This window comes from Siniperca chuatsi, linkage group LG21, assembly GCF_020085105.1.
Source record: "Siniperca chuatsi isolate FFG_IHB_CAS linkage group LG21, ASM2008510v1, whole genome shotgun sequence".
Taxonomy (NCBI): Eukaryota; Metazoa; Chordata; class Actinopteri; order Centrarchiformes; family Sinipercidae; genus Siniperca; species Siniperca chuatsi.
The window spans coordinates 20,959,997-20,980,683 of NC_058062.1; the positions used below are offsets into that span (position 1 = coordinate 20,959,997).

At 39.7% G+C, this 20,687-nt stretch overlaps 2 protein-coding genes across 3 annotated transcripts; both read right to left on the minus strand.

The window, feature by feature from the left end:
- Nucleotides 1–1,057: 1,057 nt before the first annotated feature.
- On the minus strand, nt 1,058–4,737 carry LOC122869274. Its single transcript, XM_044182095.1, has 3 exons — nt 2,635–4,737; nt 2,241–2,523; nt 1,058–2,095 (listed from the first exon to the last, which is right to left on the minus strand). Exons 1-3 carry the CDS (start codon nt 2,865–2,867, stop codon nt 1,910–1,912), a joined length of 702 nt encoding a protein of 233 aa, XP_044038030.1. The 5' UTR covers nt 2,868–4,737; the 3' UTR covers nt 1,058–1,909.
- Nucleotides 4,738–4,880: 143 nt separating this feature from the next.
- Nucleotides 4,881–20,567, minus strand: aldh3b1 (aldehyde dehydrogenase 3 family, member B1). 2 transcript variants are annotated; one of them, XM_044182082.1, is made up of 10 exons: nt 20,364–20,567; nt 19,507–19,676; nt 18,822–18,932; nt 18,197–18,317; nt 14,820–14,905; nt 12,571–12,656; nt 11,165–11,553; nt 8,480–8,646; nt 8,297–8,396; nt 4,881–5,327 (listed from the first exon to the last, which is right to left on the minus strand). In XM_044182082.1, exons 1-10 carry the CDS (start codon nt 20,479–20,481, stop codon nt 5,059–5,061), a joined length of 1,617 nt encoding a protein of 538 aa, XP_044038017.1. In that variant the 5' UTR covers nt 20,482–20,567; the 3' UTR covers nt 4,881–5,058. The 2 variants fall into 2 exon arrangements, with proteins under 2 accessions (XP_044038017.1, XP_044038015.1); XM_044182080.1 differs by lacking the exons at nt 18,822–18,932; nt 19,507–19,676; nt 20,364–20,567 and having other exon boundaries at nt 11,165–11,558; nt 12,575–12,656; nt 18,197–18,253.
- Nucleotides 20,568–20,687: the final 120 nt, after the last annotated feature.

Genomic DNA, 20,687 nt, shown 5'->3' on the forward strand with positions numbered 1-20,687 from the left:
TGTGTGTATGTGTGTACAAAGGTTTCAACATGGTATTAATATAATAGGCAAGCAACCTTTGTTTAAATTATTAATTCTCACAAGACCCATAATGACAGCTGTGTAGATAGGAAGATCCATTGCTTAGACACTCAAGGACAGTACATTGCATTCTCTGTCTCAGATGTAGATGTAACAGACTATCTACCTTAAAATGTAATACATGTGACCTCTTAATTCCAATGTGACTTAGGTAAGCATTAGAATTCACATATTTAGGCTAGAAAAGCATAACCTTGTAAGGAGAACACATTAGACTCTATAGGGTTAGTAAGGGATAAATATTGTGAACCAGGAAGAAATCTTCAGATTTGGTTTTGGCACTGCACAGGTTTCACCTTGTACTGCTGATATCATTGTCTTCTCGGCTGAGCTTCATTAAACATTGCTGTGTAAGACATCCTGAGTTTCATAAAACCTTCATCATCAGAGTCGACTAGCTCACAAAGAATTTTCATCACAAATTGGCAAACAGGATCCCAATAAAACAACCACTGGTAAGTGCAAAACTTTTATTTTGCCTTATGTTTGTGTTTGACAGGATTATTTAAAAAATTGCTATTTGGCTATTAATTATGTAAGACCCCAATCGACCACGGCATTTTCCTGAAAGAGCCAATTTTCTACTTAAATAAGTTGACACATTAATTAACCCCAAATATGGACGCAATGAGGTCTAACTCATTGAGCCTTTGAGTAAATAACGTCTGAAAAACGTACGAAGGTGTGGGAGAAAAACCTTCTTACAGTTTTTTACAATCGCTATGACAGTTTTTTCGATACATTTAACAATTTTCCTAAACTCTTAACGCACTAACACACCTAAAACACACAATTGGCAAAATGGTTAATTTCATGCTCAAAATTGTAAACTAAACCCCAAAACTAATTTTCAAAATACAATAATAAACTAACACAATACACTATGGCTAACAAAACACTGCAAACATGCTTTAAAATCAAATAATTATTCAAAACACTAACACATGTTCTCTTCCAACAGGAACATTTAGTCAATCATAACACAATGACAAAAAAAACACTATCATCAGCTAAAATTACAGAAACTGCATTATTTTATGTGTCAGGTCTGCCTTTATACAATAGACAGTATTTTGTATTGATTATAGATTGTGTTTTGCATTGTAGTTTCTTTTGAAGTCTCTACATTTTTGTTTTTTAGGGTTTAGTAAATGCATGCATTTTGTTTCTTTTGCTGCAGAAATTCAATACAAAAAATTAATGACCATCTCAGAGTAGCTTTATAAAATGTACAGTTTATGTAAAAAAAAAAAATACAGACACAGAATTGCTGCAATGAAGACTTTATTTGCAAAAGGACATTACTGCAAGATATACAAACAGAAAAAGAACCGGAATTATAATTAAAAAAAACAAAGTAATCTTCTAATCTGCCTGGTCTTCTGCATTTGGCCACATGTTCTCATCCACATCACACCTGATATCTTCTCTGGCAAGGCACCGTGGGAAGAATCTTTTGGCATGCCTAATCCACCCCTGGCAGTGTTCAGCTGTGATGTCTTGGCATGCAGCATCCATTGCATCCAGGAGGGACATTTGGTCATGTGGACGATGGTCAAAAACTTTCCATCTCCAGGCTGAGAAAAACTCCTCAATGGGGTTGAGGAAAGGGGAGTAAGGGGCAAGGAAACGGGACATCATCCTTGGATGGGCGTCAAACCAGGCTGTGACTGCACGGGAATGGTGGAATGCCACATTGTCCCATGTGATAACATATATTGGCAAGTGGTCTCCCATCTGTCCCCTTTCTACCTCTGGCACCAGTCTTTCGTGCAGGTCTTCTAAAAACAGGAGAAGGCAGTCGGTGTTGTAGGGGCCAATCTCACATTTATGCAGGAGTGCACTGTTGTTGGAGATTGCGGCGCACATGGTGATGTTGGCTCCTCTCTGGCCCGGCACGATAACTGTGGCCCTTTTGCCAATTATGTTTCTCCCACAGCGACGCCTTTTCGCCAGCCTCATTAACATAAATAATTCCATGTGGGACTTGATTGGCCTCCAACTCCATGACTCTCTGAAAGTATTTAGACACAGTGTATGTAAATGCTGTGCTGTACTGTATATCTACTGTATGTTCTAATATACTCGAGGTTTATAGAGTAGTTTACTGCAAAACACACTGTGTATAGTACAGTAATGACTGTATTGCATAACCTTACCTGGACGTATTGGTGACAGAGTTCTTTGATGCGCTCACTGTTCCTTTCAAAAGGAACTTTGTATAGTTGTTTCATTCGGACTCTGTGTTTAGCTAGAGTCCGAGAAATGGATGTTGTGCTGATTGCTGCAATGTTCCCAAAGACAAGGTTGTCTTCTACAACTCTGGACTGAATGTCCTTCAGTTTTATTTCATTGTCAGCAATCACCATGTTGACAATAGCAAGTTCCTGTTCTTCATTCAAGAGCTTTCCTCTGCCCCCTGAGGGAGGGAGATGTTGAATCCTTAGAGGGACAAAATACAGTTACATATTAGAGACCGGAGGCATACAGTCACTCTAATACAGTAAATGGTCAAATTATTTACACTTTGCTGTAGGAGAAGCAATATCCTACCTGTTGGTTTCTCTGAAAATACGGACAATGGATGCCACTGTGTCCCGGCTGAGATTTGGCTGTACTCGTTCACCAGCCTCTCTGTACGGTAGCCCGTGGTTTATGACACGGTCAATGATAGTAGCTCTTATTTGATCAGTTACCCTAGCTCTGGTCCTTCTTTGAGCGCCACCACGCATTCTAACTCCTCTCCCTTGTCCTGGTACTCGTCTTCCTCTCCCTTGTGCAGGCATTTTTTTTCTTTCTTTCTTTCTCTCTTTGTGTTGCTCTGTATTGTTCCTTTTCCTCACAAGATCAGCCCAAAGAGTCCTCTTTTAGAACATATGATCATGCGATTGAAAAAACCTCAACACCTGAGTGTGGTTCCTAGATGGGAATCAGCTGTGATTTATATATTTGCATAATTGCAATAAGCTGTTTCTCATTAGCAATGGAATAAAATACAGGGAATATATTTGTGTATCAATTCACAATATGAACAGCTGTTCACTTTGACTTTAGCCTATATAAGTTATGTTTAGAACATGATGTTATCTGTTCTGACATACAGTGTGAATGTAATTTTACAGTCAAATTTACAAATGCTTTGTTTTGGTCTTGGTTGAGCTTGTGTGTAAAAGAAGTTCAAGCATTTTAAATTGGTGTTAACTGTATGCATTTTGTATCAAAGCAACAAGAAATGTGTTAATTGTATAGCCTACAAAGACGGATGTTGTGCTAACCGTGTTAAGAATTTAGGAAACTTGTTAAATGTATTGAAAACACTGTCATAGAGATTGTAAAAAACTGTAATGCCTATAGCTACTATTAAAAGGTGTCTGGTCTACAGAAACAGCCAGAGATACTTAAAGACATGTAAGGTTGTCATAAATATCAGTACTAGACAAACAGCTATTTGAGTATTGTCAATGCGTATTTTCAAAGACTAAAATACTCTAACAGAGTTTATCAAACAATTTTAGAGGGTGTGGGAATCCAGGGTAGGGAGGCTTCCCCCAGCCCACGTCGAAGTGTCCTTGGGCAAGACACTGAAACCCACATTGCTCCAGAGGGCTGTGCCTTCGGTGTGTGTGTGAATGATTAGTTAGTTTCTTTGGACTGATGAGCAGTTAGCATCTACCATCAGTGTAGATGTATGAATGGTACGGCTAGCGGTGGCAGGTCCGTGGCCTATATCTGATCTGCCCATGGCTCTGCATCAGGCAGGAGGTGCCATCTTCTTGCTGCTGATCCTGGGACGATGCCTCATGGTCTGGAGATTAAGAGGGTGAGACTGAGCAGCCTGTGCCTCCTAGCTGTGGTTGTCTCTACCATTCAGAATGCGGATGCCATACCACCTCCAGGGCCTACTCGGCTTGTTGGCGGTTGTTTGTGGACTGGTGTGAGGCCAGGGACCTCAGTCCACGTTCGTGCCCCTTGCAGGACATCATGGATTTCCTACAGGGCCTGTTCGATAGCAGTCATGCTGCATCCACCTTGGGGTTGTTTGCAGCAGCTATTACAGCAGGCCACGATGGTCTGGGCCGCTTCACGGCCAGGAGCCACCCACTGGTGAAGCGCTTCTTGCTCCAGTTCTAGGAGTATGCACGTAGCCCTCTAAACACAGATGGTCCTGGTTGTTGTTGCTGAGCTTCAAGGGAGACGAGCAATGCATGCACTGGAGCTTCATAGGGGGAGGGTGCTAACCCCATGATTGGGCGGTGAGGCAGTTTAATATCTGGGGTTATAAAGTGCTGCCCATTCTAAGAATTAAATTGACATACCTTAAACAAAATATTGCTTCTAATTATTAAAAATTATAATACCTGCTAGTTGCAGTTGAAAACATTATCTGCCTCCATGCTGCACACTTCTTCACCAAATCGTTTTTAGTTTAGAAAAAAGTTATTAAAAGATTAAGCATGGTGCATATTCCCTTAGTTTACCACAAACTAATTGACACACACAGAATCAGGCAATAGTAACAAATCATTATTACATTACTCTTTGTCTTGTTACTAAAACTTCACAGCATTTTATTATGACCTGTGTGTGCTGTAACTCCTCACTTGAATATAAGCTTGAAGAATAGCAATTTTCAAATACATTTGTTTGGCAATAAAAGTAAAATTTCAAATTTATTCAGAGTATTTCATGGAAACCGTAAAATTCAGAAAAGAACAAGAATCTCCTCTGACAAAAGAAAATAAACAGTGTTTATAATAGTGTGTTACTTGACAAAAAGAATACAAGCAATGACAATCAAATGAGTTATAATCAAAATTATAATTAGTGACAGCAAGATTATTACATAGAGGTCTGTTTTGGGAGATCAACTTGCATGCAACAGTGCACTAGCATGAAGTATGTTAATATACACAAGCACGCAAACAAGCAACAGTTTTTTTTTTTAATGATTTTTTTCACATCAATTTCTCCCAACATTCACGCATTAATGCATAAAAGTATAAAAAGTTCAACTATCTTCACACACAACACACACACTGTACATTCCCCCTGCCTGTTATCACATGAGTGAGCAGCTGCTCTTGACGAGGTGGTCCAGCGCAGCCAGCTCAGTTTATCTTCTCCGTAAGGTGGGTAGCGCAGGCCGTTGAGTCTCTCCAAAGCCCAGCCACGCAGCATGCAGGCCCGCTGGTGGCTGAATGTCTCAAAGCTCCAGCGGCCATGGTAATTGCCCCAACCACTGGCTCCTGGAGGGAGTGGTAAAAACCATAACATTAGTCAACATGCATACAATGGCGGAGTGGCAAAACTTACATGTTCCAGTCTCTCTAAATAATCTAAATCAGACTATAAATAACTTAGAAACCATTTTTTCAAGGCCACTCTGAAGACTGAACTTAGCTTTGAAGTAAGATTATTCCATTCAACTACAGCAGAATAAAAATGCGTTTTCATCCAAAAAACGCAATACAGTTCAGTAGTTCAATACAGTTTTGAATCATTTTATATGAAAGCAACATAAAGTTAACCCACTTCTCATCTGTTAGCCAATAACATTACTGAAATCCAGACTCAACATGTGTGTGTTACAAAACCTGAACGTTTTGTATTAGATGATTTGTGTTACGTGGCAGGAAGAAGAATCTACCTTCTTTTTAAACCGGCTGCTCTCAGAAGCGTAAAAACAAAAACTGAGACTTTTCCGGCAGCAACGGCACGTTCATTAATCTGCTGCCTGTCGCACTCAAAGATCAATGGATTATGCTAGCAGGCCCTTACCCCTCAGGGAAAGATGCAGCTAGTTTCTCTGTCAGGTGTCCGTTTGCTATCGCGGGCTCCTACGCCCTCGCTCACTGGCCTTTCCCTGACTTGAGGCAAAGTATGAGCCCTGAGGCTTGTGGACACAGGAAGGGCGGAGAAGGGCCCTCTTATGTGATTCTACCCACTGGCCTGATGTGGAGGTTGCAGAGAGAGACTCCCAAAGGCACGCCGCCCTTGGCAATTCCCTGTTGTGAGGCAAATCAGTGGTGCTGCCGTAGTGTGGACTGTGCTTGAGCTTACCTCTCGGGGGCAGCGTGGTGTCATTCTTGGAGAACCCTGTCTCTATATGCTTTTGTGAACTCTGTCAGAATAAACTGACAGAGTTCACACAAGGGCTTATTACGTTCTATGGGATTTTATTCACTCAGTATCACAGGATTATAATGTCAATATAAATGAAAAAATAATTTTGAAAAAAAGGTGGAGAACTGGTCTGGCTCTGTTTCACATGCCTTTAATTTAAGGCTTATTTATTTAATGGGAGTATGGGCTTTAGGTCACTTAGCCTTTTAATCCCCCATATTCGCTTTAATATAACAAAGTTTATTTTAAATTTAGCAACTGGTGGTCACCATGTACTGGCAAATCCTCTGGCTTTTTACTGCTCCTATACTGACTTTTGTCTTGTTCTGCCCAAGCAGGACCCTGTCTGTGACAGGGCTTAAATGAGTAATTACATAATATTTCCATCAGTCAGTCGTAACGACTTCATGAGCTTCTTTAATGATAAAATTTTAACTATTAGAGAAAAAAAAATTCATCACATCCTGCCCTCAGCCAGAACCGATTTATCTTCTTCCGGCCTAGACTGCCGGTAGACTTCCCACAATGCACCTCTTTCCTGTCTCCTTCTCTCCCTCTCCATCTGTATGCATTTTTATCCCATTACTGCATGTTACTAACTCGACATCTTCCCACTCCCCTAGTTGTGTGCTTTCTCGTTTCTTTCCTTCCGTCGCTTTCAGCAGGTATTTCTACCTCCGGAGCTGGATAGACTAGATCTTTGGTTGTGGCCCACCTGCTGCCCCCGTGTTCCTGCACGACAACTGCTACTACAGTTGTTGTTATTGGTTTTGTTACTATCATTGTCATTATTATTCCTATGCCTATCATTCCTATTATTATTACTTTATTAATATTACCACTACCATTACATAATTATCATTTAAAATTTTTTTAGGTGGAACCCCCCTCAGGTAAATCCAGTGACTGCTAACTCCTTTCACATTGCCAGTACCTTACCTTTTTTGTGTGTTTTTGGGTGTCCCGTTCGACGTCACAAACGGACTGGAAAACAGGTTTAGTAAACAGTAGAAAGCAGCATGGAGCAGCATGTAGCCCATATAGACTATATAAAAATAAGGTGTAGCCGTGGTGTTTCTGGTTAACAGCACTGTACTGGGCAGGTGACAGGTGTGTTTACGGTGTTTGTGTGCTCTGAAAGATGTCACAGCACAGATATAAAGTCACAAATGACGCACTGTTAGCCTAGCATGGTACTACTACATAAATATATGGATGAGACATTTATAGACATCCGCAGTAATAAACAGATGAAAGAATCGCACTGGAAAAGGGGCAAATGTTTGCATTTCATGTTTACCTCACTGCCAATTCGAGCCGGAGTTGATAAATACCCGTGTCTACTGCAGAGTCATTTGACCTGGGAGTGAATGCCGAGTGTATCCTTTCACACTGAAGATAAAGGCCAGATGTTAACGTTTTTTTGTCCAGTGTAAAAAGTGGTGTTAAATTTCCGTTTAGATCTAAAAAGTATAGCTTCTGTCTTTCCAAAGTGGAGGGATAACCTATTGTCAGATAGCCAAATACTCAGTCTGAAGAGCCTTGCAAAGAGACTGCTTGACTATTGTTTTGTCTTTATGAGATACTGGTTAAGCACAGTCATTGGCATTTAAAAACATCACTAGAGCAAGCTGTCTTCAAATCATTAATTTACAATAAAAAGAAAAGTGAATCTGAACACTACCCTGTGGATTTCCACATTCAATGGTATTTAACCCCCGGTGTTAAATGCTGTCTGTATGTGCACCCATACTATTCCACATAATGTTCATTCATCCACTTGTAGTCTAATACGGTAACTCAGGAACATTATGCATGCATCTATGGAGTGGGCTTTTCTGAAGCCTTATTAACATTTATACAGAAGGTTGTTTTTTGAGATATAGTCATTAATCTGGTATAGCAATTTTTTTCTCAGTTTATAATAATGGAATAACCAGGACTTAGAGATACAAAACCTGATTTTGTGATAGCCCCCAACAGTGCACCTAAATCCCAAAATTTGAACTCACCAGCTGGGAGGAAACTTTGGAAAATGGGTGTCTCTATAATCACATAAGTAGGAGAAGCTTTAGACCAGATTCACACCTACCTACACCTCCAAAGGGCAGGGTTGGCAGGGTCATGTGGATGATCCCGTCATTAGAGCAGAATCCTCCACTGCTAGTCTTTTCAAGCACTGTGTTTACCACCTTCAAAAAAGGAAGGACAATGTTTTGTAAAATATTAGACAAACTGTATAGAGCTATGATGTGGGAGGTTGCAGTGTTCTTACAGAGGATTCGTCAGAGAAAACATAGAGGGCCAGTGGCTTCTCTTTGCGGTTGATGAAGTCAATGCCTTTTTCCAGAGACTCTACAGTGAGGATGGGTAGGATGGGGCCAAAAATCTCCTCCTCCATTAGAGCATCATCTTCAGCCACATCCACCACCACTGTGGGAGCTGAGCAGAGCACATTGATAGAACACATTATAATGTGTATCATGACATTAGAGCCACTATGTGGATGATACAGAACATTTTTCTTTCTAAAACAATGAAATGTTATCAAGCTGTATGATAAAATATCTATATATCAAATATCTAGGATAAGAAATTATCAGAGAACTTTGTGTCTGAAGTTCAACTTAAACCTGCTACAACATGGTTTACGTGAGGTTTAAGGTCATAGAGTTCAGTTTAAATGCAGATTTGCACAGCCCAGATCATTTTTAGAAAACTGTTCAACTCTTTCACAATGCATGATCTTATGAAGGAACACTATAAAGTGAGAAACTACTGTAATTACACTGAAAAGGTGTCTGCCCTCTTTTTCAACCCAGAAAGAGGGTTACTGATTATCTGACAAACTAAAGAAGTTAGTTATAGCAACCATGAACCAGTCCAGTACCTGCAATGAGGACATGACGTCAGTTTGTCAGTAATGTAGGCAGGTGAGACATCTGTGAACTCACCTGAGGTTATAGGTCACAGAAAAAATAATCATAGATTTATTAAAATGTATAGATTAGTATTCTAAATTATGTAATATAAACGGGATGGACAAAATAATAAACACCTGATATTTAAAAAGGTTCTGTATACAAGATTTCAAACGTTAATATAGCAGCAAACAACTATTTGCTATGAGACGATATAGTGGAGTAATGGCGCCCTGAGCAGAGAATGACGTCACACTCCCTCATTACGTGTTGTCATCCGAGCTTCGAGTTTTTTGTTTTGGTAGTCGGTCCAGCCGCGCGTACATGTGAGTCTGTGAAAATGTTGGCTTTTGAGGCAATCTAACGGCTGGTTCTTTTCTCATCTAATGCGGTGAACAAAGGATTTTTTTTCAACCAAACCACAGTTGGTGATTGTTGGAACAGTGGAAAGACTAACAAAGACTGTTTTTGTGAGTTTTATTTTGTTTCTGTCCAGTTTAATGCAGTGTGTTTTATGATGCTCTGCGAGGTAAAATTACTGTTTTTCTCAATGAAATCTGGTGAGCCATAGCGGCCATTTGTTTTTGTCTGAGATGCTGGTGCTCTAGTGCAAAATTTTAACAATACGGTAATTTGTGTTTTTCCTACATGTTTTTTCCCCTTATTTTTTGAGAATAAATGGTTGCCCGTTTTCCTCAGGCCTTCCGAGCCTTAAAGTCTGACTATGTAACGTTTGAAAGAAGAAATAACACAATTTTCATCTTAAAAAAACTCTGACTTTATGACTCTTCTAGATAGACATTGCTATATAAATGACATTACTGAGTCAGTTCTCTGACTTTATGACTCTTCTGTACTTGTGCTACGGTTACACTATCATAGCATTTACCATTATCCTATAACACAGTGGCTGGTGTTCAACAAAAGTTACATAGATTCGCTTTAATACAGGTGTTATGTTTTGTTCTCACCCTTGTCCATGCTACCTTTCATCCCATTCCAAGAAAAAATTTACATACAGCATTATTACGTGGCGTTCCTCTGAATCATCTGTGTGGGGCACACCTTATCAAAAAGGTAACTTCATCATACATCCAGTTTAGCTGAAATTCAGCTAAATCAAGTTCAGGTTAGGTTTAGCTGAACCCATTCTAAACTGCAGCAAAGCTAGTCAGACGTTTAATGACACGGCAACATCCCCTCTGCGACATGAGCTTTACTACATGCTCATCTTTATCAGACGTTCAGCTCTGGGACACCATTTACTAAAGTAAGACAAAGTGTGGTGAGAGGTACATAATACCAAACCTTGTACTTTGCTTTTTCTTTTAAAAATGTTCATAACAATATGCATTTTACAGTTTTTGAAGTTTATGACTTGGGCTCATTTGGTGCAAAGCATTGCTGATGCTCTTTTGTTCAACCAAAATACATTACCACTACTAGACGGTGTAGTCCCTCATTCGTCCAGGAGTGTTCCATCATATAAAAGGTTTCGGTCGTAGTCATCTGGACACTGTTTTCAGAATCAAGATGTTTCGGCTCCCATCCGGAAGTCATTCTCAATTGTGAAAATGGTCTGAGAACTCAGAAATTTAAGCTACTCTATGTTGCTTAGGCCCTGCCCTCTGGGAGGAGTCTTCCTGAGTGTCTGCTGTTTACCCTGCCTAGTTTCACCTGAAACTGACCTTCTTTTGTTTCCATGATGGCCCAGTAATCAAGCCTATTGTTCTCTGGCTGCACCTCCCTCATCACTGTTAAGTACCTGATTAGCATATGATTGGCTTGACCATGGTGTTAATACACTGTGGTAAACGGTTGGCAAGTTGAATCTCAGACCACCATTTCTGTTTAAAGAGGGGTTTTCTTTTTTCACAAAAATGGCTTCTCTAACCTTCTGGCTTCTCTAACCTTTTCTACGATTACCACTACTACTTTTTCCACAAAACATTATTAATTTTGTGTTCTCTAAATAGCACCAAACACTGACACACTAGTTTAGATGCCACTATACTGCACACTCCTGCTTCTTAACCCACCTATGTACTTGTCCGCCTGGTTGCTCTCTCCTCCCACAACAATCTTGCCACTGGACCTCCCTAGCAGTTCCATCAGTCGCGTCCATTGTCGGGTTGACACGATGCGGGACAGGTCAGGACAGTTCTGAGGCTCCTTGCCGTAGAAAGCCTCCAGGGTCTCGCGAAGCGCAGGCAGCAGGGCGTCCCGGGTGGCCGGTGAGCACAGCACATAGTCCGGAGCCACGCAGCTCTGGCCGACGTTAAAAAACTTGGCCCACACCAAGCGGTGAGCAGCAGCTGAGACATCCACCTTTCCGAATATGAAGCACGGACACTTGCCACCCAGCTCCAAGGTCACTGGGGTCAGGTGGACTGAGGCTGCCTGCAGGATTTTGCGTGCCACAGTCTGGAGAACCTAAAAGATGGAGCTGAAGTCAGTGTCTAAAGTGCAAAGGATTCATCCTCTGGTGAGCATGAACGTGGTTTATACATTTTATGACAATCTGGCTGGTAGTACTCAAAATATCTTGTTATGGATCAAAGTGTTGGACGGATGATAGACTGACCAACATCAGCATCCTTTAGTCCTGCTACTGGACCAAAAAGATGATTACTTTATTATCAGGTTGCTAGCTTGACATTACTGTAAACTGAGTATTTGAAGAGTTAATATTGCCAGTTGACTGGTTTCAATTGCACAAATGATTTGAATAAAAGTTTATTTTGATCCTTTGCTTAACAAACAAATCAAAAGCAGAGCGCTTTACATCACTTTCCAGATTGAAATTAATGTTAATTCAGTGCAGGGGGAAATTTACACACCCAGTTTAAAGCGAGACTATGTAACTTTAAAAACAAACAAACAAACAGTCTCTTTTACAGATGAAAAGCAATAAAACACACCCCCACTCAATTCAACACACTCCAATTTTGCTGTTACAGCCTTAGTTGGCCCAGTAGTAGTAGTGACCAGTAGCTTATAGAGTCTAATGTTAGTAATATTAGCTAACAATATTTTGTATCTTGTTTTTTTTTTTTTTTTTTTTTTTATGTAGTTATAACTGTCTGTTACACTACGTTTTAGTATGTCCCACAAAAGTTTCAATTTTTAAATCAACTTGGGATGGGACCCGAACCGTCTCGATTCTGAAAACAGTGTCCAGATGACTACGACTGAAACCTTTTCTACGATAGAACACTCCTGGACGAATGAGGGACTACACCGTACTGTTGTTATACATCTTTCTAAACATTTCCAACCTTTGTTGACCCCTTAATCTGTTAATAGCAATAGAGTGATGCTTTGGATCATAGCATTAATTTGTTTTCCTGATATTTTGGTCTAGCAACCTGTGTAAAGGGCAATATACACATGTCTACAATTGAAATACTGTGACATGCAGTGATGTGATCCATCCCGGAGGCTTTTACCCGTGTAGAAGATGTGGTCAAAGCGATTCTGCAGAAGTGCCATGGTCTCTTCTGCTCCACCACGAACAACTGCATAACAGTCCTGCCACAATGAGAGTCCCATCTTACTGCAAGTGTCAGATTCACTGTGCCAAGCTCTAGCGTATCACATATACAGTGGGTACGGAAAGTATTCAGACCCCTAAACATTTTTCACTCTTTGTTTCATTGCAGCCATTTGCTAAAATGGCAAAAAAGTTAATTTTATTTCTCAATAGTGTACACTGAGCACCCCATCTTGACAGAAAAAAACAAATGTAGAAATTTATGCAAATTTATTAAAAAAGAAAAACTGAAACATCACATGGTCATTAGACCCTTTTATTCAGACCCTTTGCTCAGTATTGAGCAGAAGCACCCTTTTGAGCTAGTACAGCCATGAGTCTTCTTGGGAATGATGCAACAAGTTTTGCCATTCTTCCTTGCAGATCCTTTCCAGTTCCGTCAGGTCGGGTGGTGAACGTTGGTGGACAGCCATTTTCAGGTCTCTCCAGAGATGCTCAATTGGGTTTAGGTCAGGGCTCTGGCTAGGCCAGTCAAGAATGGTCACAGAGTTGTTCCGAAGCCACTCTTAGGGTCATGGTCTTGTTGGAAGGTGAACCTTCAGCCCAATCTGAGGTCCTGAGCACTCTGGAAGAGGTTTTCTTCCAGGATATCTCTGTACTTGGCCGCATTCATCTTTCCTTCAATTGGAACCAGTCGTCGTGTCCCTGCAGCTGAAAAACACCCCCATAGCATGATGCTGCCACCACCATGTTTCACTGTTGGGATTGTATTGGGCAGGTGATGAGCAGTGCCTGGTTTTCTCCACACATACCGCTTAGAATTAAACGCCAAAAAGTTCAATCTTGGTCTCATCAGACCAGAGGATCTTGTTTCTCATAGTCTGGGAGTCCTTCATGTGTTTTTTGGCAAACTATGCAGGCTTTCATATGTCTTGCACTGAGGAGAGGCTTCCGTCGGGCCACTCTGCCATAAAGCCCCGACTGGTGGAGGGCTGCAGTGATAGTTGACTTTCTGGAACTTTCTCCCATCTCCCTACTGCATCTCTGGAGCTCAGCCACAGTGATCTTTGGGTTCTTTTTAACCTCTCTCACCAAGGCTCTTCTCCCACAATTGCAGTTTGGCTGGACGGCCAGGTCTAGGAAGAGTTCTGGTCGTCCCAAACTTCTTCCATTTAAGGATTATGGAGGCCAATGTGCTCTTAGGAACCTTGAGTGCTGCAGAAATTCTTTTGTAACCTTGGCCAGAACTGTGCCTTGCCACAATTCTGTCTCTGAGCTCCTTGGGCAGTTCCTTCGACCTCATGATTCTCATTTGCTCTGACATGCACTGTGAGCTGTAAGGTCTTATATAGACAGGTGTGTGCCTTTCCTAATCAAGTCCAATCAGTTTAATTAAACACAGCTGGACTCCAATGAAGGAGTAGAACCATCTCCAGGAGGATCAGAAGAAATGTACAGCATGTGAGTTAAATATGAGTGTCACAGCAAAGGGTACGAATACTTATGACCATGTGATATTTCAGTTTATTTTTTTATAAATTTGCATAAATTTCTAAATTTCTGTCAAGATGAGGTGCTAAGTGTACATTAATGAGAAATAAAATGAACTTTTTTGATTTTAGCAAATGGCTGCAATAAAACAAAGAATGAAAAATTTTTAGGGGTCTGAATACTTTCCGTACCCACTGTACATACATTATTTTATACTTTATGACTGTATAGATAGATGGATAGATAGCCCACGTGTAAGGAACATTTTACAGAGAAAGAAACTTTGTCATAGTAAAATAACTTTTCCCCACTGTTCCATGTCCACTGTTGATTTTTTTTTAAGCCTGTTTTCATATAGTCTACATTTACAGGTCTGTTCCACGAACAAATGGATGAAAATCTTTTGTGTCTAACAATAACCTCACTTAGTTCCAAACCCAGTGGCACTACAGACAAATGATATAAAACGCTTATGAATTTTCAACAAATGACTGAATGGTTCAGTATTGACTGTATGAGTGTTCTTGGCTAGTTTCTGAATATACACCATGTTTTCATCACAGGTCAAGTTTCAAGCTTTCTTTGATTGCTCACAAATATTACCAAGAACTTTGGATTGTAAATGAATGTGTAGATTTAACAAGAAACAAAAACAGGAAAAAGACAATTAAAATATCTTGGGGGAAAAAAACCCTCAAAAGTTGTTTTACCTGAGACAAATATTTGGGGATGAGCTCTGCTATCAGAGTGTCTGTGGCGGCGCTAACCTCTGAAGGCTTGATGACCACACAGTTTCCTAGTCGAAGACACCAACATCATCCAGTCAGTAAAGACAGCAGTGATTGACCTGATAAAACTTACGTTTGCACACGTTTCTATGGTATTTCAATGCTGTTTTAAGCCAAAATGTAGCTAGTTAATGTAACCTTAGCCTATTTGATGAAGGCCGCATTTACTAAGAATGCTAAGATTTTGTAAAGACAGCCTGAATATGCTGAATTGGAGTTAGATGCCACTATACTGCACCAAATGTATCAAATGTAGCTGCTGAGACAGCAAAAAACCCAAAACATAATAAATAATAATAATATAATAACAACAACAACAACAACTCAACAAATTTTGTGGCACTTGAAGGTGCACCAAAAATTTTTTTATTTTAACAATGGATCACATAACTGTATGTGAAGAGGGGTCGCTCGTAGTGATGATCCCATTGAGAATTATCACCAACTCTGCAGTTCCCCTCAGCTTTACAGAGCGTTTTAGCTGCATTTTGATTTTACCGCCCACAACTTTACTGTTCTAGTTCACTCTCACCGCAGCAGGCAGCTGTTTTTATTGAAAAAGCTCTAAAAAGCCACTGTATACTGCCTTCCCAGCACCAAACAGCAGCCAGACAAAGTTGCGACTATCTGGTGAACGTAGTGGAGCATTTAGCAGCTAAAAGCCAGATATGTTCCTCAGGAGTTAGTGAAGACCAAAAACAGAGCTAAAAGAGAGTGAATATTGAACTTACATTCATGAGGCGGCCAGAAACAACTCCAAATGAATGCTAATATTGCTATGTCAGCTGTGTGTCAAACACTTCTTTGTGATAATCAAGATGTGTGATGTGTAAAACCGTTTGCTAACAAGTTCGCCATATCAACCTAAATTTCTTTCCACTGCCCCCAAGTGTCCAAAAATCAGTTATTGCAGGTTTAAAGCTGCATTTATTAATGATTTTTTGGCCACTTGGCAGTGGAAGTTGCTCTGGCTAACATATTAGCAAATAAGTGCCTATTTACACAACCAGAATATGCACACTAAAACGTGTATATTCTGTCCACCTGATGAATGTACAGTATTGTTCAAAATAATAGCAGTACAATGTGACTAACCAGAATAATCAAGGTTTTTAGTATATTTTTTATTGCTACGTGGCAAACAAGTTACCAGTAGGTTCAGTAGATTCTCAGAAAACAAATGAGACCCAGCATTCATGATATGCACGCTCTTAAGGCTGTGCAATTGGGGTATTAGTTGAATTAGTTGAAAGGGGTGTGTTCAAAAAAATAGCAGTGTGGCATTCAATCACTGAGGTCATCAATTTTGTGAAGAAACAGGTGTGAATCAGGTGGCCCCTATTTAAGGATGAAGCCAACACTTGTTGAACATGCATTTGAAAGCTGAGGAAAATGGGTCGTTCAAGACATTGTTCAGAAGAACAGCGTACTTTGATTAAAAAGTTGATTGGAGAGGGGAAAACCTATAAAGAGGTGCAAAAATGATAGGCTGTTCAGCTAAAATGATCTCCAATGCCTTAAAATGGAGAGCAAAACCAGAGAGACGTGGAAGAAAACGGAAGACAACCATCAAAATGGATAGAAGAATAACCAGAATGGCAAAGGCTCAGCCAATGATCACCTCCAGGATGATCAAAGACAGTCTGGAGTTACCTGTAAGTACTGTGACAGTTAGAAGACGTCTGTGTGAAGCTAATCTATTTTCAAGAATCCCCACAAAGTCCCTCTGTTAAAAAAAGGCATGTGCAGAAGAGGTTACAATTTGCCAAAGAACACATCAACTGGCCTAAAGAGAAATGGAGGAACATTTTGTGGACTGATGAGAGCAAAATAGTTCTTTTTGTGGTCCAAAGGGCCACAGGCAGTTTGTGAGACGACCCCAAACTCTGAATTCAAGCCACAGTACACAGTGAAGACAGTGAAGCATGGAGGTGCAAGCATCATGATATGGGCATGTTTCTCTCCTACTATGGTGTTGGGCCTATTTACACATACCAGGGATCATGGATCAGTTAAAATATGTCAAAATACTGAAGAGTCTTGTTTCTGTCCACCTGATGCTGAAGAGGACATGCACTGTGAAATGGTTGTTTCAACAAGACAATGACCCAAAACACACTCAATTGTGAAAAAACGGGCTAGAAATTTAAGCTCTTGGTTCCAAACCTCAGGAAACAATGAGTAATGTTATGGAGTAGTTTCAGCCCAATCTCCAGACCTTAATCCAATTGAGAACTTGCCCAGTGATATCAAAAATGCTATTGTTTCTGGAAGCAAAACCATCAGTTAAATGATTAGCATGTGATTGTGTGAATGTTGATTACAAAGAATCATGGGAGATTGAAATACCACCTTTCAGCTGAGAGGTTCTCTTTTTGCCAAAATGGTTGGTTGACTCTCAAACCAACTCCACTCACTTAGAATCTTCAAGCAGTTTTCAAAACTGTTTGTAGCATAGATGCAAATATGCGTCTGTAATCCTGAGTTCACAGTCGTCTGTGCTGATAAAGTCTTTTGAAAGTGGCTGTTTGGTTTCGTACAAAATAGTTTTTGCAGTTTCCTCACTGCACTGAATGGAGTAGACTACATTGCTCTGTTTTTGTGGGTAACTTGTCCTTTCAACTAATGTCTTAAAGTGTTGCCAGTTTAAAGAAAACAGTAATTACATGATTACTGGGCTATCTTGAAACTATTGATCAGTTTCAGGTGAAACTCTACTGAACCTACTCAGGCAGATTCCTTCCTAAGGGCTTTATTGCACAGAGTAGCTTAAATTTCTGAGTTCCCGTCCCATTTTTTCACAATTGAAATGACTTGATTATTCTGATTTGAAAACAGTGTCCAGATGACTACGACTGAAATTACGATAGAACACTCCTGGACGAATGAGGGACTACACCGTCTTACAACGATCTTCACTCTTTTTTTAGCACTGTTTTGGTCTTCATCATCTAGTCTCTAACTTTGTCTGTCTGATGTTTGGTGCTGAGCAGGTAGTGTACAGTGGATTTATCAGAGCTTTTGCTGAAAAAAAGCTGCCTGCTGCAGCTGAAAACAAGGTTGATGAGAACCAGGTTTGCAGGCTGGAAAACCAAAACAAAGAGCTAAATGAGGCTTAAAAGCTCCACGAAGCTGAAGGATACAGCAGAGTTGGTAATTATTCTCTGTAGGTTCCTTACTAGAGTGACCCCTTTAACATGACACACTGATATTTAATTTATTGTAATATAAAAAATTATGGGTAGTGCAGTTTTAAGTTAGTATACTGTATATTCTGGTGATATGGGTGTGGATGATACCTGCAGCAATGGCTCCAACCATAGGTAAGATAAGGAGTTGCAGGGGGTAGTTCCACGCCCCAATGATTAACACAACTCCTAATGGTTCCCTCCGTACAAAGCAGTTATCTAGCTTTGTGGCCTGAAAATTGATGAATATCAAAAATAAAGTCTACAGTAATGCAAGTGTTTTGAAAATACAATATATACACAAAAATACATTCTTAGCTGAAAATGAGCAACTGCCAAAAGGTAAAAATACAAAACATTTGCTTGCTCCATCTTGTTAAATGTCAAGGTTAGCTTTTATTCAAAACTTCAAAGAGCAACTTAAAGGCCCTCCATCAATTTTAAACATGAAGTACAGTTTACTCGTCATGAGGAGTACTATTCAGCCTGTGAAAACAGTTGCATAATAAGGAATTTTTGCTCTATTGGTCACACAAAATACTTTAAAAACATCCCTTTGAGCTCTGCTATCTTAGGATGGACACTTGTCATTAAAGTTTAAAATTTCTACACTGACTGAATAATTCTAAAAATATAACAAATTATGATAATCAATAGTAAAAATAATTGTTGAGCCCTATAATGTATATAAAAACATGTGCAACACGCAGTATTAATAAATCATTGTTAAGCCTACCAGGTTTTTGCTGACATATTCTGGCTGCATCCACCTTGTGAAGTTAGCGAGGGCGTAGTGCAGGTCATTGATCACTATGTCGACCTCGGACATGATGGCCTCAAATTTTGGCTGATGTGCGAGGACAGCAATAAGAAAGGGAAGTTAATGCTTACTGAATTGTAGCAGACAAACAAATGATATACTGTGTTTCAAATACCCTGCATGTGTGCATGCAACCATAGGCACCGTGTGTGTGTGTGTTTTTCTTGTACCTAAAAGTGTACAAATTAGATAATAGTCAGTTAGAAAAGTAGTTAATATTTGTACAAAATGTAGCAGTTATAAAAAAAAAAATGAATCTTTTCATGTGAAAGATTATATTAAAAAGGCTATTTCATAAATTTGTATGATTGAATTTATGCTCAGTCAAAGATAGTGTAAAGAAGGGCTGAATGACTTTAAAACAGTTCAGTTATATTTTTGTAACGAAGATTTCTTTGTTTCCCTGACACAAAAGTGGGAATACATCAAAAACAAAATATACAACAACATTGGCTATTGGCCAAATTGATATTTTAAACATCAGTAGCGGCCCAGAATTTCACAATCGGTGCATATCTTGTTTGGTTGCATAATTATGTGTTGAGGAAGTAGTGTGTGTGTGTATGTATACACACTGTATAACACGTGAGCAGTCTTGTACCTTTGCAAGGTCTTTGTGCAGTGCATTTACAATCAGTTCCTCATTATCTTTGATCATAGACATAAGCTTGGTCAGCTGAGTTCGACGAAACTGCTCTGGTATTGTGATGCCTGAACGAAACGCTAAACGCAACCTGTCCACAACCTGGCTCTGGGTGTCCATCCTTTCACCTGGAACACACACACACACAAAGAAACAATTCAGTGCTTTCTGATAACCTGAAATGAGAAAAGGAAGAAAACCCCACATTTGATAAGCTGTAACAGGCAAACATTTGTTTTAATTGATAAAACGACAATTGATTATCAAAGAAGTGTTTGACAAACACTAATTCGTTTACATTAGTTGAATAATTAATTAATTGTATTGTAGCATATTAAGTATTCCTATGTAGATATTCCCAGGATAACTGATGGATAACCTGTTGCAGACCTCTTTGCAGCACTGTGAAATTGAGGTCAACATAAACAGGTGGCCTTTTCATAATCTCAGAGTGATTACATAGTACCTGACTATGCCAATTAAGTGTGCGACCACTGTGAGGCTACATGTTTGTGTAAGCTACTGATGGAATGACTCAGCAAAAAGAAAGGATTGCAACCCCATGGGTAATGTGAATGGGGAAAATATAACTAATGAAATATTCCTATTACTTAATAATACAGAAAAATAAAGTAGGTATAGCTACGGAACTGTTAATTCAAGAAGTGAAGTGAAGCCTTGAATGTTACCGCTAACCCAAGAAAACGTCGCTCTTAAAACCACCAGATAGCCTACTAATGGATTTCAGGGATGCGTCAGAAGTCATTTCGCAACGAAGAGTAAACGTTTGTAAAATATATGTACGCCGAATTTACCAGAAGTTCTTAATGTTTTATCAGATGTCTTCATGTGTATGAGTCTTCTGATCCACTTTTGCGGAAAACGAAAGAAATATAAACTGTGATTTTTTCCCAATGGAGGTTCGCGCACCATTGTCAAGACGATGACACGCAACAAACTCAAGTACAACGGTTGAATAGTGCGTGCAGACAAACGGTAAACAAGCGGCTAAGAGCTAGATGAATTGCCATGCAAATATTTGACCAACATTAAGTTACATACTAATAAATGCTACCGTACGGTAGCTGTGTGTGGCCAGAAAGAGGGGGAGACCAAACAAAACGCCCGTGTAATGTTAA